The sequence below is a fragment of the Sprattus sprattus genome (assembly GCF_963457725.1).
Source record: "Sprattus sprattus genome assembly, chromosome: 15".
Lineage (NCBI taxonomy): Eukaryota > Metazoa > Chordata > Actinopteri > Clupeiformes > Clupeidae > Sprattus > Sprattus sprattus.
Window position 1 is genome coordinate 29,207,633 of NC_137913.1, and position 23,257 is coordinate 29,230,889.

Consider the following 23,257-nt stretch of genomic DNA (forward strand, 5'->3'; position numbering starts at 1 on the left):
ACTTTTCAAAATGACAGGTGCCCTGCCTCCCCTGCCTCCTATGACTGCACGTCCCTGCAAAGATGTCTCAAGTAGTTAACATTCATAAGCATGAACTACAGCATTTCATTTTAATTAGTGTGTGTCAATTCTAAAGGTAAAGATTTGGTCTTACTAAGTAATGAAATGTACGATAAAAACTTCTCAGAAGTAAAAACGCAATTAATTTGAATACCTTAATAATCTGTAAACCACAGCTTTTGAATTAGCCTACTGCTTTTTCTATGCAGAGCCCAATGATTTGTTAATTACTGCATTCACTTGTGATAGGTAAGAGTCTTGAAATAAGAGCATTATACATATTTCTATTTGAAGGGATCTTTTATCAGTTAATGTTTGCTTTGGAATGCAAATGTAAAAAAAGCCTGATTTATATCTCTGACAAACTGAGTGTTCACAGCAGGGTAGTTTTCTGTAGTCATTAACACAATGGCTACAAATTAGTGCTGCAACCACAGACCACTGGAAAGCCTGAGGAGCACCACTGACTCCAGTCTGAAACTGATGCTCAAAGAAAATGGTACAAATGCATCTGAGACTCACAAACAATAAGGCATTGCAATCTCTGTGCAACAGGAAAACAATTGGCACCTAGTCTGACAGGTAGCATCATTAGGGCAGGCCAACTGCTTGTTAACTTCTGCAGGGAAGGTGACAGAAGGCCTAACACAAGCTGGAAAGGAGAGAGCGGTTCTGTGTATGCAGCCAGAAAAAGGAAGGAAACGACAAGCCGGGAATGGGAATGGCAATTTACCACAACTCACAAAATTGGTAAAAAAAAAAAAAAAAAACTATGATTAGATATCGGTGTCAATTCATGAGAGGAATGGCTCGCTGAAATACAATAACATAACAGACTGAATGAGCCTACCGGTGTGTTAAATTAGCAAAAGAAGTGAAAAGCACAGGGATGAAGAATTACTCCAAGCCAAAAAATGAAGAATGACAGACAAAAGGTAAGCCAAATTCTTTAATACATGGGACACAACACAAACGTCACTTGTAAACTGTCCACATCCATGATTGAGCCTAGCCGCCAAGAACATCATCTGGCTGGAAACAGACCATGGACAGCTGCACTCATGTACACTCAGAAAAAATATATATACAACTTTTTACACAATGCCACTCCCCCCATAATCCACTACCCGCTCCTACTAAATGCTTTTTACAAAAAAGAAAAATGCCATCTTTTTGTAATTGCACATCTTGACCAAGAAAACCACAGATATATATATAAAAAAAAACAGTGATGGATTTTGCAAGAGTTCCTACCCTTCTTAAGATAAAAAAGGCCAAAAAGATAAAGAGTACACAAATGGGGGGGGGGGGGGGGGGGAAGGTAAATGGAGAATAGTTGTCAGTGGCGTGGGTGATGGGTTTTCCCCTCTCCTCTGCTACTGAACAAGGGGTGGGTTGAGAGAGGGGTCGCTTGGCAGCAGAAGCCCACCTCAGGCACAGAGTAAGGGTGGAGAAAAACGCAAAGGAGAGATGAAACGGAGGGGGCCACGCTCGAGGACCGAAGGATCGGAGCGTTTAACAAGGGTAATGGAACGGGAGGAGGGAGGGGGAGATGAAGGAGAGAGGCCGAGGACGGTGTATTTTTATGCTGCCGACCGGCGACGGATGACGAACGCGCCTCTCTGTAGCTGCCCCAAATAAATTCGCATCTTTGTGCTGTCGCTTGTTTTCCTCACCCAGATCTGAAACAGAAGTAAAAAAATCAAAGAATAAAAAGGGTTTGTGAGATTGGATCACAGAATGCAACAATTCTGATATAGCCCTGCTGCTAGAGATCGCCTTGTATGCAAGGAAGGGACCTTTTGTAGATTTGAAGTAGACAAAGTTGCAATGTGGTAGAAGTGACGTTTGAATACCAGTATGTTCAAAAAAACAATCCCCGTGTTTTAATATTAACAGATGTTTAGACACTAACAGTAAAAGCAATGGACTTCAGTGAGAAATTAAACAGAAACCCTTCCTGTTCGCGCTGGTCAAATAGCTTAGCTGCCTACCTCATTAGCACCAATGGAACTGATGACACAGCTGATCTTGGTGTTCTCCTTTGACTCCAGATAAATGGCCTGGCTCTTGTGGTACCTGGGAGAGTAAGGGAAGAAAAAAAAAAAACAGCCTACCATGAATACTAGCCATGCACACAACTGATATACTAACTGCTGGTCGCTGACCATCTTGAGCAATGCAGACCGAGCCAGGTTGTTTTGTGGTTCTGCTGCGAGCACTTTGAAATCAACATTAAATGACTCATCTTATCTAATGAAGTTGTGTGAGTCAGACACAGGACATGTCTGAGCTTTCCTGGCATCCAGTGGAAAGTGCGCTAACGAGGAGAGAGTAGTGACGCACCCGCCAGAGTCGTGTGAACTTGTCAGACACAGGCAACACCACTCTCAAAGACTGGACACAACAACAACAACAATTTCTGAAGTATGTTTTTAGAAGCTTGTACTGGCATCATCTTCAAATTAATTTTCATGGTATATGAACATGTAAAGGGGCAGATCGACACATCGGTCATCCCAACTAGCCACCTATCTACACCACGTTGTTCTGTGGTCCGGGTTGGACCGCCTTGCAAAAATGTGAAAAGCTTTCACAGCACATTGCCAAAAGACATGAGTTAGCATGCTAGCATCGTAGTCACCTTGAACCTACATTGTTCAGGCCTGTGGCCAATTTTAAAGTGCAAATTATGCAGGTAATCTTCAGCGCCACATGTCAGCCCATTAAGAATATGTGAGACAGATTTCATTTCAAGAGCTCAAGAGCTCCTCAAATGCTGCTATAATGTGCGGCTGAAGTGTCGGCTTCTTGTAACAATCTTGCCACAGATGGCAGCCAACTGTGGGGCGGACCAGCGGCACATCAGGGCCCAATCCATCCAGAGTCAACCTCTACCCGGGTCCTCTTCACAGACAGAAAGAAAAAAAAGAGAGAGAGAGACAGGGATAAAATATGAAAATCGTTGGAGCCGAGATGTGAGGCAGGTCTCCTCAAACCCTCGAGGCCGCAGAGAGCTCAAACACTTGGCTGTCTGACTTGAGGCAGGCTTTTAAAAAGAAGAATGAAAAAAAAAAAGTAATCGCTCTAAAGAGGGAGTTATGGAGGCGAAATCTACTTGCTGTCTGCCTGTGGCAACAACTTTCCCTTGCCCCCCCGCACGAGTCAGCTCATCAGCCAGCAGGTACCCAGCAGTGATATGCAGAAGACCACTTCAACTTGGGCTCACAGCCTAGAAAAAAACAACACATTTCCTTCAGTTGGTAATATATAAATAAAAAAATAAAAGGCCTGTGTCTTCAGCTTCGAAGGAATGACTGACACCGACACACACACACACACGGCAAAACAGAAAACCAGCGAATCTGTTTGTGACTTTTGATGGGGATGGTCAATGCAATGATGCCTACTGTATTTCAATTTCAAGGAATATTGTGAAATCAGGCACGATGGTCCTTCTGTCACAGCTGTTCGGGCATGTTCTACCACCGGAAGAGTGCTGTTGGCTAATACAAGCATGACTTCTAATGGAACATACTTAAGGCGAGGGGGAAAACCTTTGGTGTCTAGAAGACATTTCAGCAGGACTGCACAGGCTGTTTGCATATAATATTAGATTTTCCTAAAGGCCCTTGATAGAAAACTTCAAAGAGAAATGGTATCACCTAGTGGCTGAAGAATGCACCTTTTTAGAAACACAGAGGCATGTTTAGAGGAATTTACGTACCATCTTTTGTCGTAGTAGAGCTTCCCCTCCTCTATCCGTGCTTCGTATCTCTGCACTGTGGTCTCCATGGGGACGGTGGGGAGATGTTCTGGAGACGAGGGGGAGACTAAACAGGGAGGACAACCAGAAAGAAAGACTGACACACAGAAAGTACATCACACATGGGGAGCAGTGATGCAAGTCAGGCAAAACCAGCTTAAATTCCATATTTCCAGAAGAATGACATGCATACCAGCCCTGCTGCTTCATGTTAGAACTGCAACATGTATACAAGTGCTTATTTGAATGGTTCTACCGCACCTGACTTACTTTTAACTTCACCAATCAATGTCTGTCTTTTTTAGAATGGCATCTGTCTATATTCGGTGCTGACAAAGAGGTTGTTGATTTTGAGGTCACTGATACATGCTTGTTTATGAATAGAGAGCTGAACTTAAAGTATTGTCTGTGGTCATCAATGTAATCTTTGTCCTACAAACAAGTCCGCTTATGGGTCAAAACATGGAGATTATATCTAAAAATGAACATAACGCAAATGTGGCAAACACGATTTAAGCAGGATAATGAACACAGGGTTCGAGGTGTAAGATAATAATACACTTCGTCTTTGCGTCGTGGCTGCATTACCACCTCGACAGTGCATTTTTTCTGCTACCTGAACATGGTCATCCATAATCCTGTACATGCGTGGTATGCATTATGTTAAACACAAACACTAAAAAACTAAATGTAATGCATGCACATGAATATATTAAAGTATGTCTTACCAGGTCGCTTTGGTGACTTCAACTGTAAAGAAATACAAATTCAGTTAGACCCTTAAATGTAGGATTTAAATCTGTGCAAAAGTAAAAGAATGTACAAACGTATTAAACCAAGAATACAAAAGTTATAAAACTATAACTAAATAAAACTATAAAAACAAGACTGTAATGCAGAAATGACCATGATTTAGATATGGCTAATAGACAAACAAAAAACAAACATTTAGTCACCATGACAGGTGACCAAATGCATCTCTGTCTTCCACCCACCTTGTTTAGTGTTCGCAGATCTTCCAGGATCTGCTCTTCTGTTAGCAAATAGTTTAACTGAGGTGCTGAGAGTTAAGGTCGATACTCCCTATAAATACCATCATCAAGAAAAAAACATTACATTCAAGGAAAAGAAAATTATATGAATGGATTTTGATCCCCTATTAAGGACTGCACTATGACTGGCAGCCCAGAACTCTGTGGGTGGGAATTCAAAGAGGCATTGTGAACAAAGGCTGTAATTATCAACAGCATAAATGTGTGCAGCTTCAACGGTACAATCAAGCATTCACAGGTTGATTTGCAAGAATACTTGCCTATTTTCTTCAAGAAGCACACTGACCATATCAAATGTGTAAGATGATAAAATAATTTTAGAAGGTTATTTTCATGGAGATGCCCAATTATCCATCAAGCACAATGAACACTGATTATGATATTGTTGACTTGGCAGCAAACAGCACAATTTCCTTGAATGAAAACAAGCAAAGCTATTAATTTGAGAAGGTTAAGGGCAGGTTCCTCAGACAATACTAAGAGCTATGGCAGCAACCCAGAAAGCAGAAGCATAAATGTCTTCAGAGAAGAGGGAGAGGGGTTTGATAAGGATATCAGGAGCAGGTTTCCTCCTCTTGTCAGGGATGGGAACCGGGTCGTTGGGTCGTCTCCTGAGTTTACGGGTCACATTGGGCTTCACTTCCATGGAATCTAAGGAGAGAAAAAGTTTTAGTCTGACTTACAAGGGGTGTTTGAGGCGACATGTCGAGGCTGAAACAATTAGGGAAATAGCTCTAGCACATCACCGCCTTCAATCGGAGAGTGATAATTGAGAATTTAAAGTTCCCACAAAGCGACTAATCAGACTTAATGCCTCCATGAAAGAGCCCACAGTAATTGGGCATTCTGTTAATTCCGAATGCGATTCTTCAGAAGTCTTGGAGGCTCTCTCTCGCCGTCTCTCTCAATCCTCTCTCTCCTTTCAAAAAATGATTCCTCGGACATCAGAGAAAAAATAAATTACATCTTCGTGCTACATTACAGATGTTAATCCCCCCTCCCCCCCTGATGTCTTATCATTCCACTCCTCCCCCTCCCCTCCCCTCCCAGTCCCCATCTGATTATTCTGTGGTTTCCTTACCACCCGTGAGTTCCATTGTTAATTTCTCGTTCTCGATCATCTTCTTCTTCTCCTCCAGCTCAGCAATTAAGTTCTCCTTTAGCTCAACCTTCTTATCGTCAAATTCCTTCACTGCAGCTTTCTTCTCTTTGATGTAGTTCCTCTCCACCTGCTCTGTCTAAAAGATATGACTGTGAGTGTGTGTGTCTAGTAACAAACAGACAAGAAATAAGAATAAGTAGGATGCGTCCCATCATAACAATTATGGAAAGGAACTACACATTTTGTTTCGAGTACTTACCTCTAGTTGGTAGAAGAGATCTGAAAATCAGACATGACAATCGATTAGGCATGCCATTTACATTTTCATTGGTCGTCATTTTAAGCTAACTCTTTTAAAGACAGTGAATTGCATCTATACTGTTAATGTAGAGAAAACTGGTCACTTAAGTACAGAATGGCTGTACAACCTGCATTACGAAGCCTCTCCTTGTACTGCTGATCTAGCTTCTTCATTCTCTTCTGATACTCTTGCAACGTGCCTGTGGACAAGATTAATTCAAGAGTTAACAATATTTAACGATATGGTGGATGGGAAACCTACAGTTTTCAGGATCATCCTTCGGAGAGGTCACAGAAAAGCCAAATCTAAGTATCACTCATGCAAAGGAAGACAGCTGCCCTCTAATGTCATCACATAACACCTTTCTATACCTACGCAGAGTGAGGGAAGTTTGGTAGTAACAGGAAAGTCACCATAATTGACCATAAATTGAGGCTAGGGTAATATGGTTGATATTGACCTCATTTTGTGTAAAGGAAAGGGCTTGCAAATGGGGCAGTACTAAAACCAAACTTGCCTCCTGTAAAGCTTTGTCTATAAATAATAGCGTGTTTTTTCACACAAGCATAAGGACAATTCGATATCTGATTACACATCTTTAATAAGAGTAGAACACACTTTTCCCACCTTCTTGAAGCTGCTGTAACTGCCTTTTAAGTGATGCCAATTTGTCTTGATACATCCTGCAGAATGAGGAGCAAAGAAAAGTATGGCTGTGTGAGAGACCTAGATATCTGACATTTGCATTGATACGCTTACTAGCCTTTAGAAAATACAACACATCTCAAAGTCAGTTGACTGTATATAAGGCTGCATTGACAAAAAGTAACATTAATCTTTAATTGAATATGTAAGAATGTGCAAATGCTTTGTCCACTTAATTGTAGACTAAATATTAGTATATAACGTTTGTGTAAAAATGTGTATATATGTGTATTCCAATGTCACAGCAGGTTTTCACAATATATGTATGACATATGCTAGTACTTACTGCTCTTTAATCTCAATATAGTCATCCTCATCATGTTTTGCTAGGTCCGTCTCACTAGCATCTTCGGTGTCTGCCAATAACCAAAATAAAAACGTATTACTGCATGCAAAACATCAATGCAACAGGAAAAGGTACAAACATGTGGTTGTTCACACAACGTGCATTCATTCAACCTCGAATCACCACTTTAAATAAAATATTTGTATTCTTAGGGATCCTGAAGAGACTACTTGCAACCTATTGGCAGACATCCATCCTATCCACCCCCATTGACAGATTACGGCGCCATATCAAGCCAAATCAAGCTTCACTTGACAAACAAATAACTAGCTTATTTTGTTAATCATGTTTCATTTGCAGTGTTTACAGTTGGTTCGTCGAAAAAACATCTTGCAATTCAATAGATCAACTAAGCCAGTCAGATTTAACGTGGAGTTATAGGCTAACAGTTAAGAGTTCATGGCCAATCTTTTGAAATCACCAAGTAACTTCGAGGAATAATTGGTGCAGCAAAAGCTTGTACTTAACGGCCATGCGCATTCTATATACTCAGTTACATAACAAATACTGTAACCTCGAGCAAAAAGATAAAAATAACTTAGCAAGCTGGCTTCAATTTGGTGAAGTCGTTCTAACTATTAGCTTAGCTAGCTATCGTGTCTGCTTAGTTAATGAGTTAGTTATGTTTAGCAATTCAGATATCTGCTTGTAATTGATGATGGTAGCTAGATCAGTGCCAGATACTTTACTGGTAGTTCAGGGGATGTAACGGAACACCATAACGGACTAACTACTACTATCCTTCAAATGATGGGTAACGCCAAACCAGCTACAACACAGCTAACTGAACAATAGTCAATGGGGAAGCATCCGACACACTTTGGTGGCACTGGATTACAAGAACAATTCAGGGGGGTGTTTCCCGAAAGCATCGTTGAACAACTAGCTAACTATCGCAAATAAGTCGTTTTAAACACACTCTCTCAACGGTTACCACCACGACGGTAACTCAAAGACGCTTTCGGGAAATGTAGTCCTGAATGCTAACTCGCTAGCTAGTTGGTTAGCAAATGTCCTGTGTCCAAACATCTTAACTGGAATGATAATAAGCGATACAACGCCCTCCAACAATTACTCTGTTCATTTTACTAGTTGAAAAGGATACAGTAATCTTACATCCTTTACTCCACAATTTAACATTACGAATGTTTAGTTTTAGATAGATAACTAACTTAGTTCATGGCTACATCAGAAATCGGGTTGTGTAGTAATCCACTGTCGGTTAGCTGCTAGCCAGAAAATTAGTTGACGTTGACGTTAACGTTACTCTATTTACCTTCTTCCGAGTCTCTCCCCCTAAAACTTCTGTCATCATCTTCATCCACACTGTCGAGCTCTTCTTCATCGTTGTAATAATCAACCACCGGCGACAACAGAGTTGATGCCATTTAGTGATTTATCAAACATAAACACCACTTCTACGATGAAATTTACTTCTCAACACAAAACAGCGCTCGAATGTGGTAGGACCGATGAGTAGTAAGAGTTAGTAGGCCAACAAGGAGCCTGAAGAATACTGCCAAATGCACCCTTGTTTTTAACACAGTTGTTGTTGTTTTTTCACTCATGATAGATCGATTACTGTATATCATTTTTATTTTGGTATTATAAATGACCGAACTGTGAAAATAAACGAATCGTGTATTAATTAGAAGACATTTCATGAAGGCACACAGCATGCCCTCTTCTGTGTTAAAAGCAGATAATTTCTCTTATACTTGCCATCTTCTCTGACGTTGTTGTTGTTTTCCATTATCCGATTCAGAGACGTGCTATTAACTAGTTCATTTGTATGATTGAACACGTTTTGCACGTATCATGCCATATATTTCGTTCGTTCAGTGAACGGGGTTTAGTTGTTTTGTGTTTATTACCCGTTTACTACCGTGCCATTTGTCCAGCTAGTTTGCTAGCATAGCATGGAAAAAGATTTAATTTTGGACATGACAGTCGCAGTCAATAGGCTTCCAGTCCTAAAATGAAATACGAGGGTGTAAGTAAATACTTTACTGTAGGTAAATACTCTGACCAAAGGCAAATCGAACGCTTTAAGTTGATACGTTCCAGCAAGTATCCATCTAGGCATTAAGATGGTCTGTGGCGACCCTGCAATGACACAATTTGGGCAGTTTAAATTCTATGAAAGTGGAGCGAGAGAGCTTCCACTTACTGTGCCACATAAGCACATAATGCCACGAAGATGGTTGCCGGAGGGATATGAATACACTTATAGCCCAAGTAATACTTTTAGAGCAGAAATTAACATATAGCCTAACCCGCCACACTTATCTCAATTGGACAATGTAATGTCTGTCTCCATCACTTCATGCATACACTTTTGTGTAAACCTCAATGTGGACCCCATGTGTTGTCCACATGTATACTATATTTTCCCCCTGATCACTCACCATTCACCTTTATTCTTGCCAGACACAGTTGGCCATGAAGCCCAAGTACATAGCCCCCAGCCTGCTCCACTGAAATGATGTGGAGCTCAAAGGCATGACCCGCTAAGCATTGTATGATTTGTGAAACTGCAATGGAAGGAATGCAGGCAATAAATATCTAACCAACAACACTGACAGGGATGCAGAGGGCATATGTGCATACTGAGCAAGAGTGTAAACACATAGCTGAAGCCTGGAGGCAGGATCAGCATCGTATCTTGTCAAATTATCGTTTGTGCACTGCTATCTACTGTAAGCAGTGGATGAGGGGTAGGCAAGGGAGGGGGGTTCATGACCAGAGTTAGGAGGAGGAGGAGACTGGACACATGATGATGAGGCAGAGGATTAGGATAAAGGGTTTTCTATGACTAGTGAATTGCAAAATGCAATTGCCACATCAGGTATATTTTGTGTGTTAGTGGATATGGTCATTTAGGGATATAAAACCGTAAGAATTGACATAACATCATTTCTATCATGTACATGCTATTGTGGTATGAAAACATGGCACAACTGTGAAAGGGGAGAGGATTCTAGGTAGTGCAATGCAGACGATTCTAACAAGTGGCATTTCAATAGGAAAGGTAGGTACGTGCACAGACCCTAGGTGGTGCTCAAGCACCTGCCCTCTGACTTAAAATAGGTGCCTTTTCTGCAGGAAATGTTTTTCTACATCTGATTTCATTCCTTAGTTTTTACATGGTTTTTATTTCGGCCAGTTACATCTTTTTCAATTAAAGTGGGCTGTAACTATGCTTGAGAACTGCATTTGTGTTCTAATTCTGCGAAACCACACAAGCCCCTATCCTCCTTCGACTTCCTATGTCACAGCAACTGCAGGTAACGCAGGTGAGTCGACTGTCCTGCGGGGGAAAGCTAAATGTATACTTCCCGTCCGTCCTTTAAAGCAGCAATAAGGAGCTCCGTTCTAACAACCTAAAAGGCATGTAAAAACCTTGCAAACACCACCATCAGCCCAGTTGACACTGATATAAGCTTGACAACACACTTACTGGTGTATTTTGGCAGTACAGCTGGCAATGTCATGCTGTGCAAGCATTTTCTTCCATTTTTACAGGTCATTCCAGCTCGGTACACAGAACTACATAGGGCATATCCTGGATGGCTAGTGGAAAAGACACAGGTGTTTATCTGTTCTTCACATGACCATATGCTTTCAATTCTATCAAAATGAATTTGAGGATGGCACCAAAACTAGTTGCCTATAAAACTATACTTCAAAAAGTGTCAAATTGTTGAATAGTGTTACTTTAACAACAACATCGCAGTCTGGAGAATAATAGTCTCGTCAATGAGAACTTGTTATAGTATACTTTTGTCAGGAAGTAACATAATATAATATAAACGTATAACAAATATGCAGTACATGGTTAATGGTTAATTGCCATGTAACGTACTTATGCTCTTACAGTATGTCAAGGACCTTCATTGATAGGGAATGGGTAAAAAAAAAGGTGTGCTATAGCCCATATGCATACTCAAAACTTTAAACCAACAAGCAAACAAATAACTACATGCATGAATGATGTACACCTACTGTATTTATTTACTTTTTTTTGTGAGGGGAGTTCCCTTTTTTATAGCTTCAGCACCTGTCCCCCAAAATGTGTGCAGTCCTGAGTGGTGGCTTGAGAAGTGACAAATATTTCTTAAAGTACATCTACTGCTTCTCCTTTCTAAGAGGGACAGCCTGGGGTCACTACATGTGGCCTATGTCGAGTTCCTTGCAATTATTTACAACATTCAGAAGATACAAATACAAATATAATTTGTACAATGGCGCTTGTTTCTCCACAGGATAATCATCTCATTTTCATATCTAATACGTTTTTGTACATTTGATAGTGGGGGTTTGTACATAGTTAAAGTGACATGATCATGAAATTGTAAGCAAGATTCATATTACGCTATGTGTTCTTACACAAATTCTTGTGTAGTGCCTATAGTACCTGACAAGATTATTTTTTAAGGATCTATCATGCACAATGGAGACGACAACTATATGGCTTTAAAATGAATAGTACAATAGTCTTTCTACGTAATCGACCTGTTGTAGGATTTGAAAGGGGATGAGTGCTTTAGGGAATGGATGCTTTAATTATTCAACGACGACGTGAGTAAAACAATCGTGTCATTATAAACCTTGGACACTAGATGGCAGACAAACTGCACTAATGTTTTAGTGACTGAAAACGAGTGCCGTTTGCTGTCTATTGCAATTAATCGTTTCTTGTGCCAAACAATCGCTCCGGGCAGCGTAGCTCGCGCATGATTCCTCTGGAATATTGTCAGCAGACTGTGAGGGATGCTTATTCGTGAGGTGATACCGTAGACATATAATTCTGCCCTTTCAATTTCAAGTCGACAAGTTCCGTTTCAGTGTGCAGTTACAATAACTAATGCTTTCTCGTATAAAAGAAAATCTACATCACTATGTAACCATTTCTTCATATTTCAATTTTTCTTACGCTACGAGATGTGTCTACCAAATGTTTGCCAAGTAGCAGGATTCTACAGTTGTCTCGTTAGTTGCGCAGTAGTCCAACCCGTTTGTCGACTTCAAGGTTGAACCATTCTCAGTGCACTTCTTATTTCCGTTTGACAACGTCGTTGGAAGACAGAGGAGAACAGGTCAGACTCAGGAAGTTAAGAGACAGCAATTACTTATTCTGGAGAATACGTCTTACCACTTGCAAGTTCTCATCTTTGGGGGTGGAATGAATATTTTTGAAAGCTCAAGAAACCTCAATGAAGACTGCGACGGGTCAGTTAATAGTACATAATCTTACTTTATTTGTGAATTTAAGTAGTGCAACTTATCGAATGTTATTTTGCACAACTCTTAGATCACAGCTTGTATAGCCTTCACGACAGCCGATGCAATGAGCACGTCGATATTAAAGTTTAATTGTAACTAAAACATGAATTCAGAGCAGGTAGGTGAGCCAGCTAACCTGCTTACGCCACGCACAAGAGCTACACCTGCCAGAGTAGGGCAGTTGCTTACCACATTGGTTCTCAAAAACTAGCAAGTCCTGTAACCGAAAGCGCTCACTTCCTACTAGCTAGCTAGTTAGCCAGCGTTAGACAGAATTAACCCTCACAATCTAAATTATGTTTTGCAGCTTTTGCAGCCCTCGTTTACATTTTTCTTTAACGGTGAATGCTGTAATACAAGAAGAAGAGTGTGTTCTGTAATTCAGCCTATTTCATTTAGCAAATTGGATGGTTAATTCGCTCCCGTAAATACTGAAGGGTGAACGCAACCAAGTTGAGAGCTGTGATGGCATATGTTCGGGCAACGTCAGACGGCAGTGAAAGGTGCCCGAATACACTACTAGTTTGGTTTGCTAGCCCTGTCGTCTTCCCTATCGCTACATATTTACTGTCTAAAGCGTTCATGTAACTTGCTCATCTGACGCTCAGTTGACACAGTTCTATTATTTTACTTTCAATTAAACAGATAAGGAGGCAATGAAGACACAGGGACATGGAGCAAAGGGCGACTGTCATTACTAAGGTAGGTTAACGTTAACAATCGTGTCGCTATCAAAGCTAATAACATTGTCCAATTGAATAAGGAGTGGTATTTACTCTTGGCGCTGTACTACGTTGTTATCTCTAGTGTGAAACGGTAAGAAATGTGGGTAACGTTGAAAATGTATTCAAGCCATGTACTATTTATCTTATCTGTAGAGAATATATTGAGTGTACTGTAAAGCTGATAACGTCGACAGGGTAGTATGTGGTTTCGACAAAAAAAAAAAAAAGGAAATAAAACCTTTCGCTAGGTGGCTATAACGGTTTGGTTGACGTATTTGATATCCGTTTACTCTTTGTGTGATACTGAACATTTCCCCTCATAATGCACTGCTTCCATTACTATTTCATAATTTCATTGCGATTATACGCATTTACAGCATCAGTAGACCGAGTTGTAAGGCGTGACATCTTTTTCTGACTAACATTTCACCCATCTCTCGGCTCCTGTCTGTTGACAGTGCGGAGGTTTTAAAGCTTCGTCTGCGCGCCTCTTGTGAGAGTGGGGTTCGGAGCTAGAGCGTGACGACTAGTAGCCAAGTGACTGGCCACAATGCACGGGCAGCGCTACTCAAAACGCATTCTGGTGGTGTGTCGAGGAGCGGCCATGATATAGCTTGTTTACCCTGGATATTCTGTTGGCTGGTTTAGAAGTTATAGGCTTGAATTAATTGTCGCTTCCGTGAATCAGTAATAATTGGATGCCTAAAACAGCCATTACTTTTTTTTCTCAAAGCTAATATAATAGTTCCCTTTCAGTTGTTGATTATAGCTGTAGCTTGATCTAATGGTTTGATGTTAATATCTACGTGTTTCCTTAATTCAGGTGAGACTTTTTGAGGTATGGTTTTATAGGGAACTCATTTTGGTACCATCCTCAAATTCATTTTTATAGCTTATGGTCAAGTAAGAGACAGATAAACAGTTGTGTCTTTCCCACAGGATATGCACTACGTAGTTCTATGTTCCATGCTGGAACACCCTGCAAAAATGAAAGAAATTTCACTGCATGATATTGCCAGCTATACTGCCAAAAGACACCAGTTAGTGTGTTGGCAAGCTTAAAGCAGTGCCTACTGGTCTGTTGATGGTAAGGGTTTTTCATGCTTTTAAGGGAGTTAGCTTGCTAGTTTTGGAACAAAACTACTTATTGTTGCTTTAAGTTATAACATGCTGCAGTGAGCTGAGACTGCAGACTGGAGAAGAAAAAAAGACACCACACCAACAAAGCCACACACACACAGGAAGTTACATTACATGTTTTAACTGTTGCCAGGATGTACATACTGTCTTGGGATTTACATGTTGAATTTCAAAATTGTTATGGATAGGACGACAATACAATACTTGCGTTATGCTCCCATTATGAGACCGCCATCCTAGATCAATGTATTCTACACACAGTTTTTCCTCTTAACCAGGTTTTTTTTTGTCTTATCGTCCACCAACAGAGATATGACGGGACTGCCTGATTTGAGGTTGATAGTCTCTGATAATGGAACCGTCATAGTGCTATAAAGGACATTGTATTATTTATTGAACTGGGTATATGGGACACTCTGCACCATAATGACTTTGTGTGGCTTGTTTGTAGACATTAGACCTTTTAATACTGAATCATAAGCAAACCTGTGTGTGTGTGTGTGTGTGTGTGTGTGTGTGTGTGTGTGTTTGATTCAGAGACAGCACATTGCATAGGGTTTAGTATAGTTTAACTCTTATATGTATTCTATTATGGTAGCCTGGATACCAGCCTGAACTCCGCCCACAACATTTTTGGTCTGGGAGATTCAGTCTGGACTTGAGCTAGTTGGGAGAGATTCAACGTCTCGGAAAAGTGATCTGAACAATCAAATTGTAAGGGCGGGCTTTATACGTTGATGGACAGATGACCAACCAACGCTTGATTTGATTATATAGGTAGAATATACATCGAACAAAGATGGCGCCGTCTGGGGAGCTTAGTGGGACATATTTTATATGATTTAAGCTATCTACACGACTTTTTTTTATGTCTACATTGACTCGGTTAGTTGTGTATGTGCAACACGAATGTTGCCGAGGATTGTAGGTCTTAACTGAAGCACTCTAGACCATTATTGATAGGTTATGCTAACGCGTAGACAAAAAAAACATTGAAACAAATGGTAGCTTCTAGCCTTGAGTGCTAATTACGTAACGTGAGCGGGCATATCTCAACAGATATTGACAGCGCATTCATTTTGAAAGAGGAACAGAGAAACGCGATCATGGCATTTGTCGATTGAAAAGATGTTTTTGCCGTCCTTCCTACGGGATCAGGTAAAAGTTGAATCTATCAGATGGTAATACTACGTTGCTCTGATTGGTTCTAGGTATCCAATTCAGCGAAGAGGCATTTTCTTTCCTGGTTCGTTGAAACACGCCCCATAATCACAGCCCAATGGTTCAGTATCAGACTCATATTCTGACTAGAATTATGAGCATGACATCGTCAGGCTACTATTATGGGTGTATGTGAGACAACTTCTGCTGCACCTGACATTCAGCTTATTCAGCCAGACTGTTGGAAAGGGAGGCTTCCACTCAGAGCCTGCTCACACAGATTTCACCCTGCATCAGAGGCAAAGTCTAAACCTCTGCAACAGGCTTAATCACTGCACACTGACTGCTCTGTGAAGAGCTTTGGATAATCTTTGTGCGAATAAAGTTTTCAAATTTCAAGGAGAGCTATTTTTTTCTCTATATTATAGCAGTGATGCCGCACTTTCACCTCAGAATGTGTTTGGTTTTAGCAGATAGAGAAGAAAAAGCTTAGTTGAATTATTGACCAAAGTATGTGTTTGCACAGCTAACAGAACAATCGTTGATACAGATATTTGCCAATTTCCCTCCCATCCTTAGAACACCTGCCCTTGGCTCTGAGAGCCTGATGATGCGTTATGCATGGCTCCTGAAATAGAGCAGTGTAGGATGTGTATGAGTAACCCTACCTTTTGTTTACGTCGGTGATAATCGAATTCAAGCGAGTTCAGTGAGTGGCCTGGAAGGACACCAGCCCTTTATAATTAGAGCAGATGACCGTGGCCCAGGGACACTGCTGTCTGTCACACGCAGCCAATCAATTCGTCAGAATGACTGCTAACTACTCTTGGACCATGGGCATGTCGTGTTGGTCAAAGAGCATCCTTTTTCAGCCTGAATGTCAGGTGTTCTCCTTGATGTGCAATTGTGTTTAATTATATTTAAATGTGTTTTAATTGGCCAATGGCACTGTCTGGGCCATAGTGTGCAAGCCCGTGTCAAGGCTGTTATGTTCTTGACTCGGCAGCCTTCTGCAGCTGCCAGGTCTGACAACCTGTTGCAACAGGCAGCCCAGCATTCAGATTTCCTCCCCTTTCACTGATCTTGCACAGTCACAAGCGCGCGCAAACACACACACACACACACACACACACACACACACACACACACACACACACACACACACACACACACATTTTCACTCTCTTTCTCGTCCTTCCTCTTTCTCAGTCTTTTCCTCTCTTTCCCTCTCTCTTGCTTACACACGCGAGTGTGCACTCACACACACACACAAACACACACACACACACACACACACGCACGCACGCGCACACACACACGCACACACACCCCTTCCACCACCTTCAAGTCTCTCTTGAGAGGACCGCATGCTCCCACTCTCATCCTCCCGAACACGTGAGCTCGGCAGAACTTCTGAAAAATATATTAAGAGGGAAAGAATTAGAATGTCAGCGGCTGGCTACGGCAGTGAAGTGGTGGATGACGCAGTTGCAAAGCACATCAAATATTTAAACTGGTGCTGTCAGGCTTAATGCAGAGTGCTGATCTGCTTCAGCATGCCTAATATAAGAATGCTGTTTCAAATGCCGGGATGAATTGTGCTTGACTTTATTTTTTTTATTTATATATTTTTCCTCTCTCTCCCCCGCAAGCTCAGGCGCTCATGCAAGCTAGTTTTAATGATGATTCCCAAAGACAAGTCGACCCACTCTGCAAGAAGAGGCAGGGCTCTGTGAGGCCAGTTAGGTACTCAATGCAGATGTTCTCTAACAGGATTAGCCCGGCGCTATATTTAATTACCAATATTGACTGGCCTCCATGCCACCAGCTTCACAATAGCTGCACTGTAATAAGGGAGTGGATCTCAAGGCCACGTCGAACAACACATAAACACTGTGTAAATGGGGGTTTATGGGCTGGGGCAATTACATGCATGTCAATCCAATCAAGAAAGTATGGACTGAAAAGGGAACAACAGGAAAATTCACCATGTTTTTTTATAAACACAGCCTAGTGTGATGGTAATAGGGTCAGGGTGTTTTCAGCTTGTTGCTGACTGACTGTCAGAGGTTGGGCTTTAGATGCTGACGCTTTGGATATGTAATGTGACCAGTAGACCAGGCAGGCGCCACTTGTTAGTTAAATAATTAGAGAAGGCCTAGGTGATGTTTTCTGGTTGGTATGGAAGCCTGAACAGGATCTTGCGGACTGCACAAAAAGAGCACGAGTTTATTTAGAGCATGGCCCTTCCTGCCTCCACCTCAGGAACCACAGACCAAGACATGGCAATCTGGTTTGAGACAGTTTGAAGATCACAGTATGTTATCCTTGAGGTATGGTAGATTTGTGTTTGACGCAGTTAATGGGCGAGACGTGTGAATGAAAGAGGAGTTCTCCGATGTTTACCAATGGAATGCCAACTGGCGAAGGTATTATATTATATTACACAGAGCCTCTGTAAACACCTAACAGGACACCTTTGTTAATCGTATGGTGATTATTTTCCTGAGTTGTTAGTTCTACCTGTGCTCTCTCAGAGAAGCACTGAACGCTTAGGCTTAGGCCAGCGGTTCTTAACCTTTTTGGAGGTACTGAACCCTGCAAGCTTCATCAGTGCATTCGCCGAACCCTTCGTAATTTGAAAAATAAAATATGATTTCTTCAAAACGTAGGTATGTATAAAAACGGGTCGACATTGCTAGTGTGAACCGGGCTGTAGCCTACTGCGTATGTCTTGACCCCTGCCGAACCCCTGAGAGTGGCTTAACGAACCCCTGGGGTTCGATCGAACCCAGGTTAAGAACCACTGGCTTAGGCGGTATCTATTTTTTCATACAGTCATACCTTCCTGACAGAAAAAAAGCTGTGCTGCTGGTGATATAAGTGATTGTAGCATGCATGACGTGTCTAATATGAAGTCAGCCTACTTAGACAAGTCTTGCAGGCCTTACATACTTATGGCCCATAAAATAATGCAAGAACGGTAAATAAGCGCCCTTTTTCCATTGAATCCGCATACCTTGCTAGAGGATCCAGTGACACTGCCGTGGCATGTACTGACACATCAATTAGGCTAAGCTGAGATAGTATGTGGGTGGTGGTGGCAGACTGGCAGTTGAATAAAATCATATGTCTAATAAACCGCTTTTGTTGTTGGAAGAAGTCATCTCGAGATTGCTGTAAGTCCTACGAGTGTTTCTACCTCTAAATAATTCTTCCATATCAGTTTAATGGAAAAAGGAGCATCTGTATTATAAAAACCCTGGTAAGGGGAGCTGTGGCGCAATACCCTGGTATACTGTAATACCACGATACCGCCCAAGAACTGAGTTTTCACTCTTTCTGTTTTAGGCCTACGTCCTTTTGATTGTCTATCACACACATTAGGTGACTTTTAGGCTGATAAAGAGGCAGTGTGGAACAGACAATATAACATTAGTTGAATGTCTGGCTTACAAAACTCTTCAACTGTGGAGGAGTTCAAAGTAATGCTAAATGTTTTATGGAGATTTAAGATGATAGATGGACCTTCTGAGGGACCCACCAATCAGTGACCAGTGGGGGTGGTTAAGTGTGATGACACCCAAGATGTACGCCCATTAGAACGCAACAACTGAAGGCCATCACCAATGGAGCGTGTATTCACTAAGTGAATTTGGGTCTGGTTACACCAGGTTCATTATATAAGGCCTTGTACAAAAATCACCTTCCATGTGTCGTTAGAAGGCATATCCCACATCTGCATAATGGTTTTCTAAACTCTTATACTGCTAATGTTGTAGTATATTACATTCCATTACATGATGAGGTCTGAAATAAAATAGAAGGGAATGAATGTAATATTATCATTTATGTGCGATTATTCTACTGATCCACACTCCTTTGAGTATGGTGTGGAGTGATGTGTTTCTTTACATCCCATACAAATGGTATTGTATAGAGTGGACATTCCAATTCTCAGCCACGCTTTGTCCCCGGTGGCACACGGAAGAGGGAGTAATCAAATAATGGGGGGGACCTCCTTGACGCTTTTTGTTTCATAGGTCATACTATTACCATAAAATTAATTACTGGCATAAAAACGCATTTGTATGCTAACTGAATGGGATCCGTTGCAATGAGAATCATTGGGTTAAAAAGAGAAAGCTGTAAACGCTGTTAGCAGTAAACTGTGTATTAGGCCCATATCCCTTCCCATAGAAACATGTGTAGCAACAGCGTCTTTATAGGCTATAGCTAGAAGACTAGCTATCAAGCCATCTTTAATTTTTGAGGCATCTCTGAAACTAAAACTGAACATTTGACAACAAAAGGCAACACAGCTATTGTAAACACCTCTGAACGGTCTTGACTAAAAGCTGAACATCGGAGTCTCACTTTGAATATGGGGTGGTGGTAGATGTATTGTACATTTGGTAAATGATTCCAACTGATGTGTGAGTAAAAACCGCTCATAGTGCTAGTCATTGTTCTGGAAAGTCTGACTGCTTTGTTCCAGGCTCTGCTAGAGGACCTCACCAGTCATGTGGTGCAGTCATCATTCAGGGGCAGCGAGACCATACAATCTGAAAGCAGTAGAATGGACATTGCTATTCCCAATGACACTATGTTCTGTGTCAACCCCGGAATAGGAAGTTAATTAACTGATTGGGTCCTTGAGGACGCGGTTCAGTTCATATCGGTCATTCTATATCTGTTAAATTACGGGTGCAAGATGCTTTTGCACACATATTAGTGTCCATTACAATAAGCGTCATCAATGACCTCAGCATAGTACACAGCAGCACGTTGCTTATCTCCTGTCTACCCTCTTCTGTGGGTGAGACTGCTGTCTCGGCTGGTTGGGCACACTGAGTCGACAGGAAAGAGTAGAACGAGGAGCATGTAATGGCAGCCTAGATAACAGCTGGAGCTGGAGCGTTTCCGACCTAGATCAGGGCCAGAAGCATCTGCTCTTTCTGGGAGTTCTTGGCATCTGCCTGTCACTCGGAACGGGTCACAGCCGAGTAGCAGCAGCTGTAGAGGGGAGAGGAGGGGAGTAAGCCCCACGTTGCGTCACGTCATGAATCTGATCCTACTGTCCGTCACCATCCAATTACCCCACTCACAATGACACTGTTTCTCTCGCTCACACACACACAAACACACACCTTCTCCCCTATCATCAAACCCGCTCTCTTCCACTTCCTGTCGGCATCCAGGCACCCAAACCCACACATACACACATTCTGTCTTTTTCTCTCCCTCTCGTCATCACACCCCTACCCTCTCACCACCACCCCCCTGCTCCCATTCATCATGAATCGAGCTAAAGCTAAAGGGTCCCATCATGATAACCAGCAGAAGAGTCGCTTTCTTCGCGGTTCATCTGCCCATGTTATGTCTGCTGGGTGGGGGTGCCTGAGGTGTTGTGGGCGAATTTGCTTCTTTTTTTTTAAGATCCGGGAGAGAAGCGTGTTCTTCTGACATGTGACATGTTCTATTCTGTCGGCAGTGTTCTGCAGGGCAGGAGGGTGAGCCTGTTGTGTTGGTGCAGGCAGAGCTCTGGGTGTTGATGTACGCAAGTGAAAAGAAGGATAGGAGGGGAGGGAAGCAGGGGCTTTCTGTTTTTGGTGACTGCTGCTAGCACAAAGCCCTTGGTGAGCCTACGCCAAAGGAAGTTATATTTTCGGTTCAGTTTGTCTGTCTCTGGCAGCAGGATTACGCAAAAAACGACCTGGCCGATTTTCATGAAACTTGGTGGAGGGCTGTAGCATGGGCCAAGGAAGAACCTGTTAAACCACAGGGCGGATCCACAAATAATGTATCACTTTTGTTAGCATTGCGTAACATAACGTTCTAGGCCCTCTGAGTTTAACCTGTTCTCCAGAGGAGGTGTTTCTGCAACTTACAATACACTTAATGTCAGCCTGTCTTGTCTTGCATTCATCTAATGTGTTTTCTACATTAACATTTAGTCATTTAGCAGACGCTTTTATCCAAAGCGACGTATAAAGGAGAGAGGTGTTGTGTACACCAGCTTGCAACACTCCTGATGTTGGCCTATCTTATGTACAACTAATGTGTTTTAAATGTACGCAGGCTGCTTTTTTCTGCAGTCTTCAGGAATGTTTGCATGTGGTGGCATTCCTCCCTTCCTGTCCACACTGGAGGACTTGCAGCGGGCCTGTAGGCCAGATGTGCACGTGTCCTCATCAGGCATTTCAGTCACTGCTACTGACCCTCTACGCCTGTGAAAAGACGACTGGTGGCTGGTTCGACTGCAAGTCCACAGCATTCTTGACGTGTTGCATTTCCCAAAGCAAGTGTTGCACTCTCTGGGGAGAAAATGGGCTATGCTTTTTTTTATGCTGCTTTGGACTGGACATGCTCCATAGGGTCAAGTGGAGATTTCGCCCCTGATGAGTCCGAAAAAGATTGCTTTGTGCTCCCCCCCCCCCCCCCCCCATATCTTATTCTGTCTTTCTTCCATTTCTACCACTTGCCTTTTTCCACTGCCCCCCTCCTGTTTAACTTTCTCTCTCATCCACTCCTTCCCTCCTCTACACATCTGACAGCTGTGGCTTGTCGCTATAAGTGGAATTTACAGAAATTCCCCTCTGTACAAAATGTTTTTCTTGAACATCCCTGACAGCAGCAAGCCAACAGAACACTTCTGCAACACTTAACTTCATGTTAGTCACAGAAGAGTCTATTAACCCAAGACGGCGTTGATGACATGTTTTGTTTGATATTCAGTCATCCCATAGCCTAATCATTATATAAATGACAAATGTTATATGGTGCATTTGTATCCCGACCCGTATCTGTAGAAAAACAGAAAGTTTAAAAAACATAAATAAATGTCCATTCTGCAAGGAGGTTATGCGATTGGGTCCGTTAATTTATTTATTTATTTGTCCGTCTGTTTGTCTGTCTGTGGACAAGATTTCTCAGAAACTACTGGGCGGATCTCACCTCACAAGAGGTGGATCTTGGTCCTGGGACATCCCCATTAAAATTTCAGGATGATCCGGATCTGGATCCGGATCATTGTTTTTACTACAATGTGAATCATTCGCCCCGAGAGATAGATCTTGCTTTACTATCAACGTCAACCCTTGCTGGAGGTCAGAAATCTCGGATTGCTCTTGTTCAGTGTTATAACACCTCTACACTGCAGCTGTTAGTAATACATTGACCTACAATTTCCTCTCCCAAGCAGATTAGATACAAACCCCCAGCCCTGTATCTGAGGGCAAGCACTCTGAGTGACACGTCCACCAAGCCAATAGGCGCTTACCAAATAAACAGAATTGATTCTGATCAAAGCAATTGGAAAGAATGGAAGAATGGGAGCTATTGAGTAATTATTCAACCTTAAAGCCTTGGTGTGTACTTTTTGATGCACTCATGACATTCACTGAGCCTTTGGTTGTAATGAACAATGGCTTAGTTAGTCAGCAGCTGGCTGGAAACTGTGCCGCCACCCCCCCCCTCCTCTCCCCTCCCCTCTGTGCCTCTCTCTTCCTCGCTTGCTCTCTTTTCCTTACAGGTTTTCTCTCCATTGCACATTGTCTTTCTCCCCGTTGCGCCCCTCTGCGCCCCCTTTAGTCCGTGCTTTGGTAGTGTGT

The 23,257-nt window shown here is 42.0% G+C and overlaps 2 protein-coding genes across 2 annotated transcripts in view; one reads left to right on the plus strand and one right to left on the minus strand.

Moving 5' to 3' along the window:
• Positions 1–995: 995 nt before the first annotated feature.
• On the minus strand, positions 996–8,773 carry suds3 (SDS3 homolog, SIN3A corepressor complex component). Its single transcript, XM_080852040.1, has 12 exons — positions 8,609–8,773; positions 7,273–7,342; positions 6,909–6,964; positions 6,409–6,480; positions 6,240–6,259; positions 5,960–6,116; positions 5,434–5,529; positions 4,822–4,886; positions 4,555–4,576; positions 3,788–3,893; positions 2,055–2,139; positions 996–1,742 (listed from the first exon to the last, which is right to left on the minus strand). Exons 1-12 carry the CDS (start codon positions 8,718–8,720, stop codon positions 1,644–1,646), a joined length of 960 nt encoding a protein of 319 aa, XP_080708166.1. The 5' UTR covers positions 8,721–8,773; the 3' UTR covers positions 996–1,643.
• A 3,629-nt stretch (positions 8,774–12,402) lies between these two features.
• The window catches only part of taok3a (TAO kinase 3a), a 70,514-nt gene continuing 59,659 nt past the window's right edge, over positions 12,403–23,257 (plus strand). Inside the window, exons 1-2 of the mRNA XM_080852837.1 lie at positions 12,403–12,564; positions 13,264–13,320. The gene's annotated coding sequence lies outside the window, so the exon portion shown is untranslated. The remainder of the gene's footprint in view (positions 12,565–13,263; positions 13,321–23,257) is intronic.

What these genes read in the sequence shown, in the direction of transcription:
- suds3 (XM_080852040.1), bottom strand. Translation starts at nt 8,720, where the DNA reads ATGGCATCAACTCTGTTGTCGCCGGTGGTTGATTATTACAACGATGAA. An exon ending in ATCTCTTCTACCAACTAGAG is followed by an intron (nt 6,117 to 6,239) that starts GTAAGTACTCGA and finishes CATATCTTTTAG; the next exon opens with ACAGAGCAGGTGGAGAGGAA. An exon ending in ATCTGCGAACACTAAACAAG is followed by an intron (nt 4,577 to 4,821) that starts GTGGGTGGAAGA and finishes ATTTCTTTACAG; the next exon opens with TTGAAGTCACCAAAGCGACC.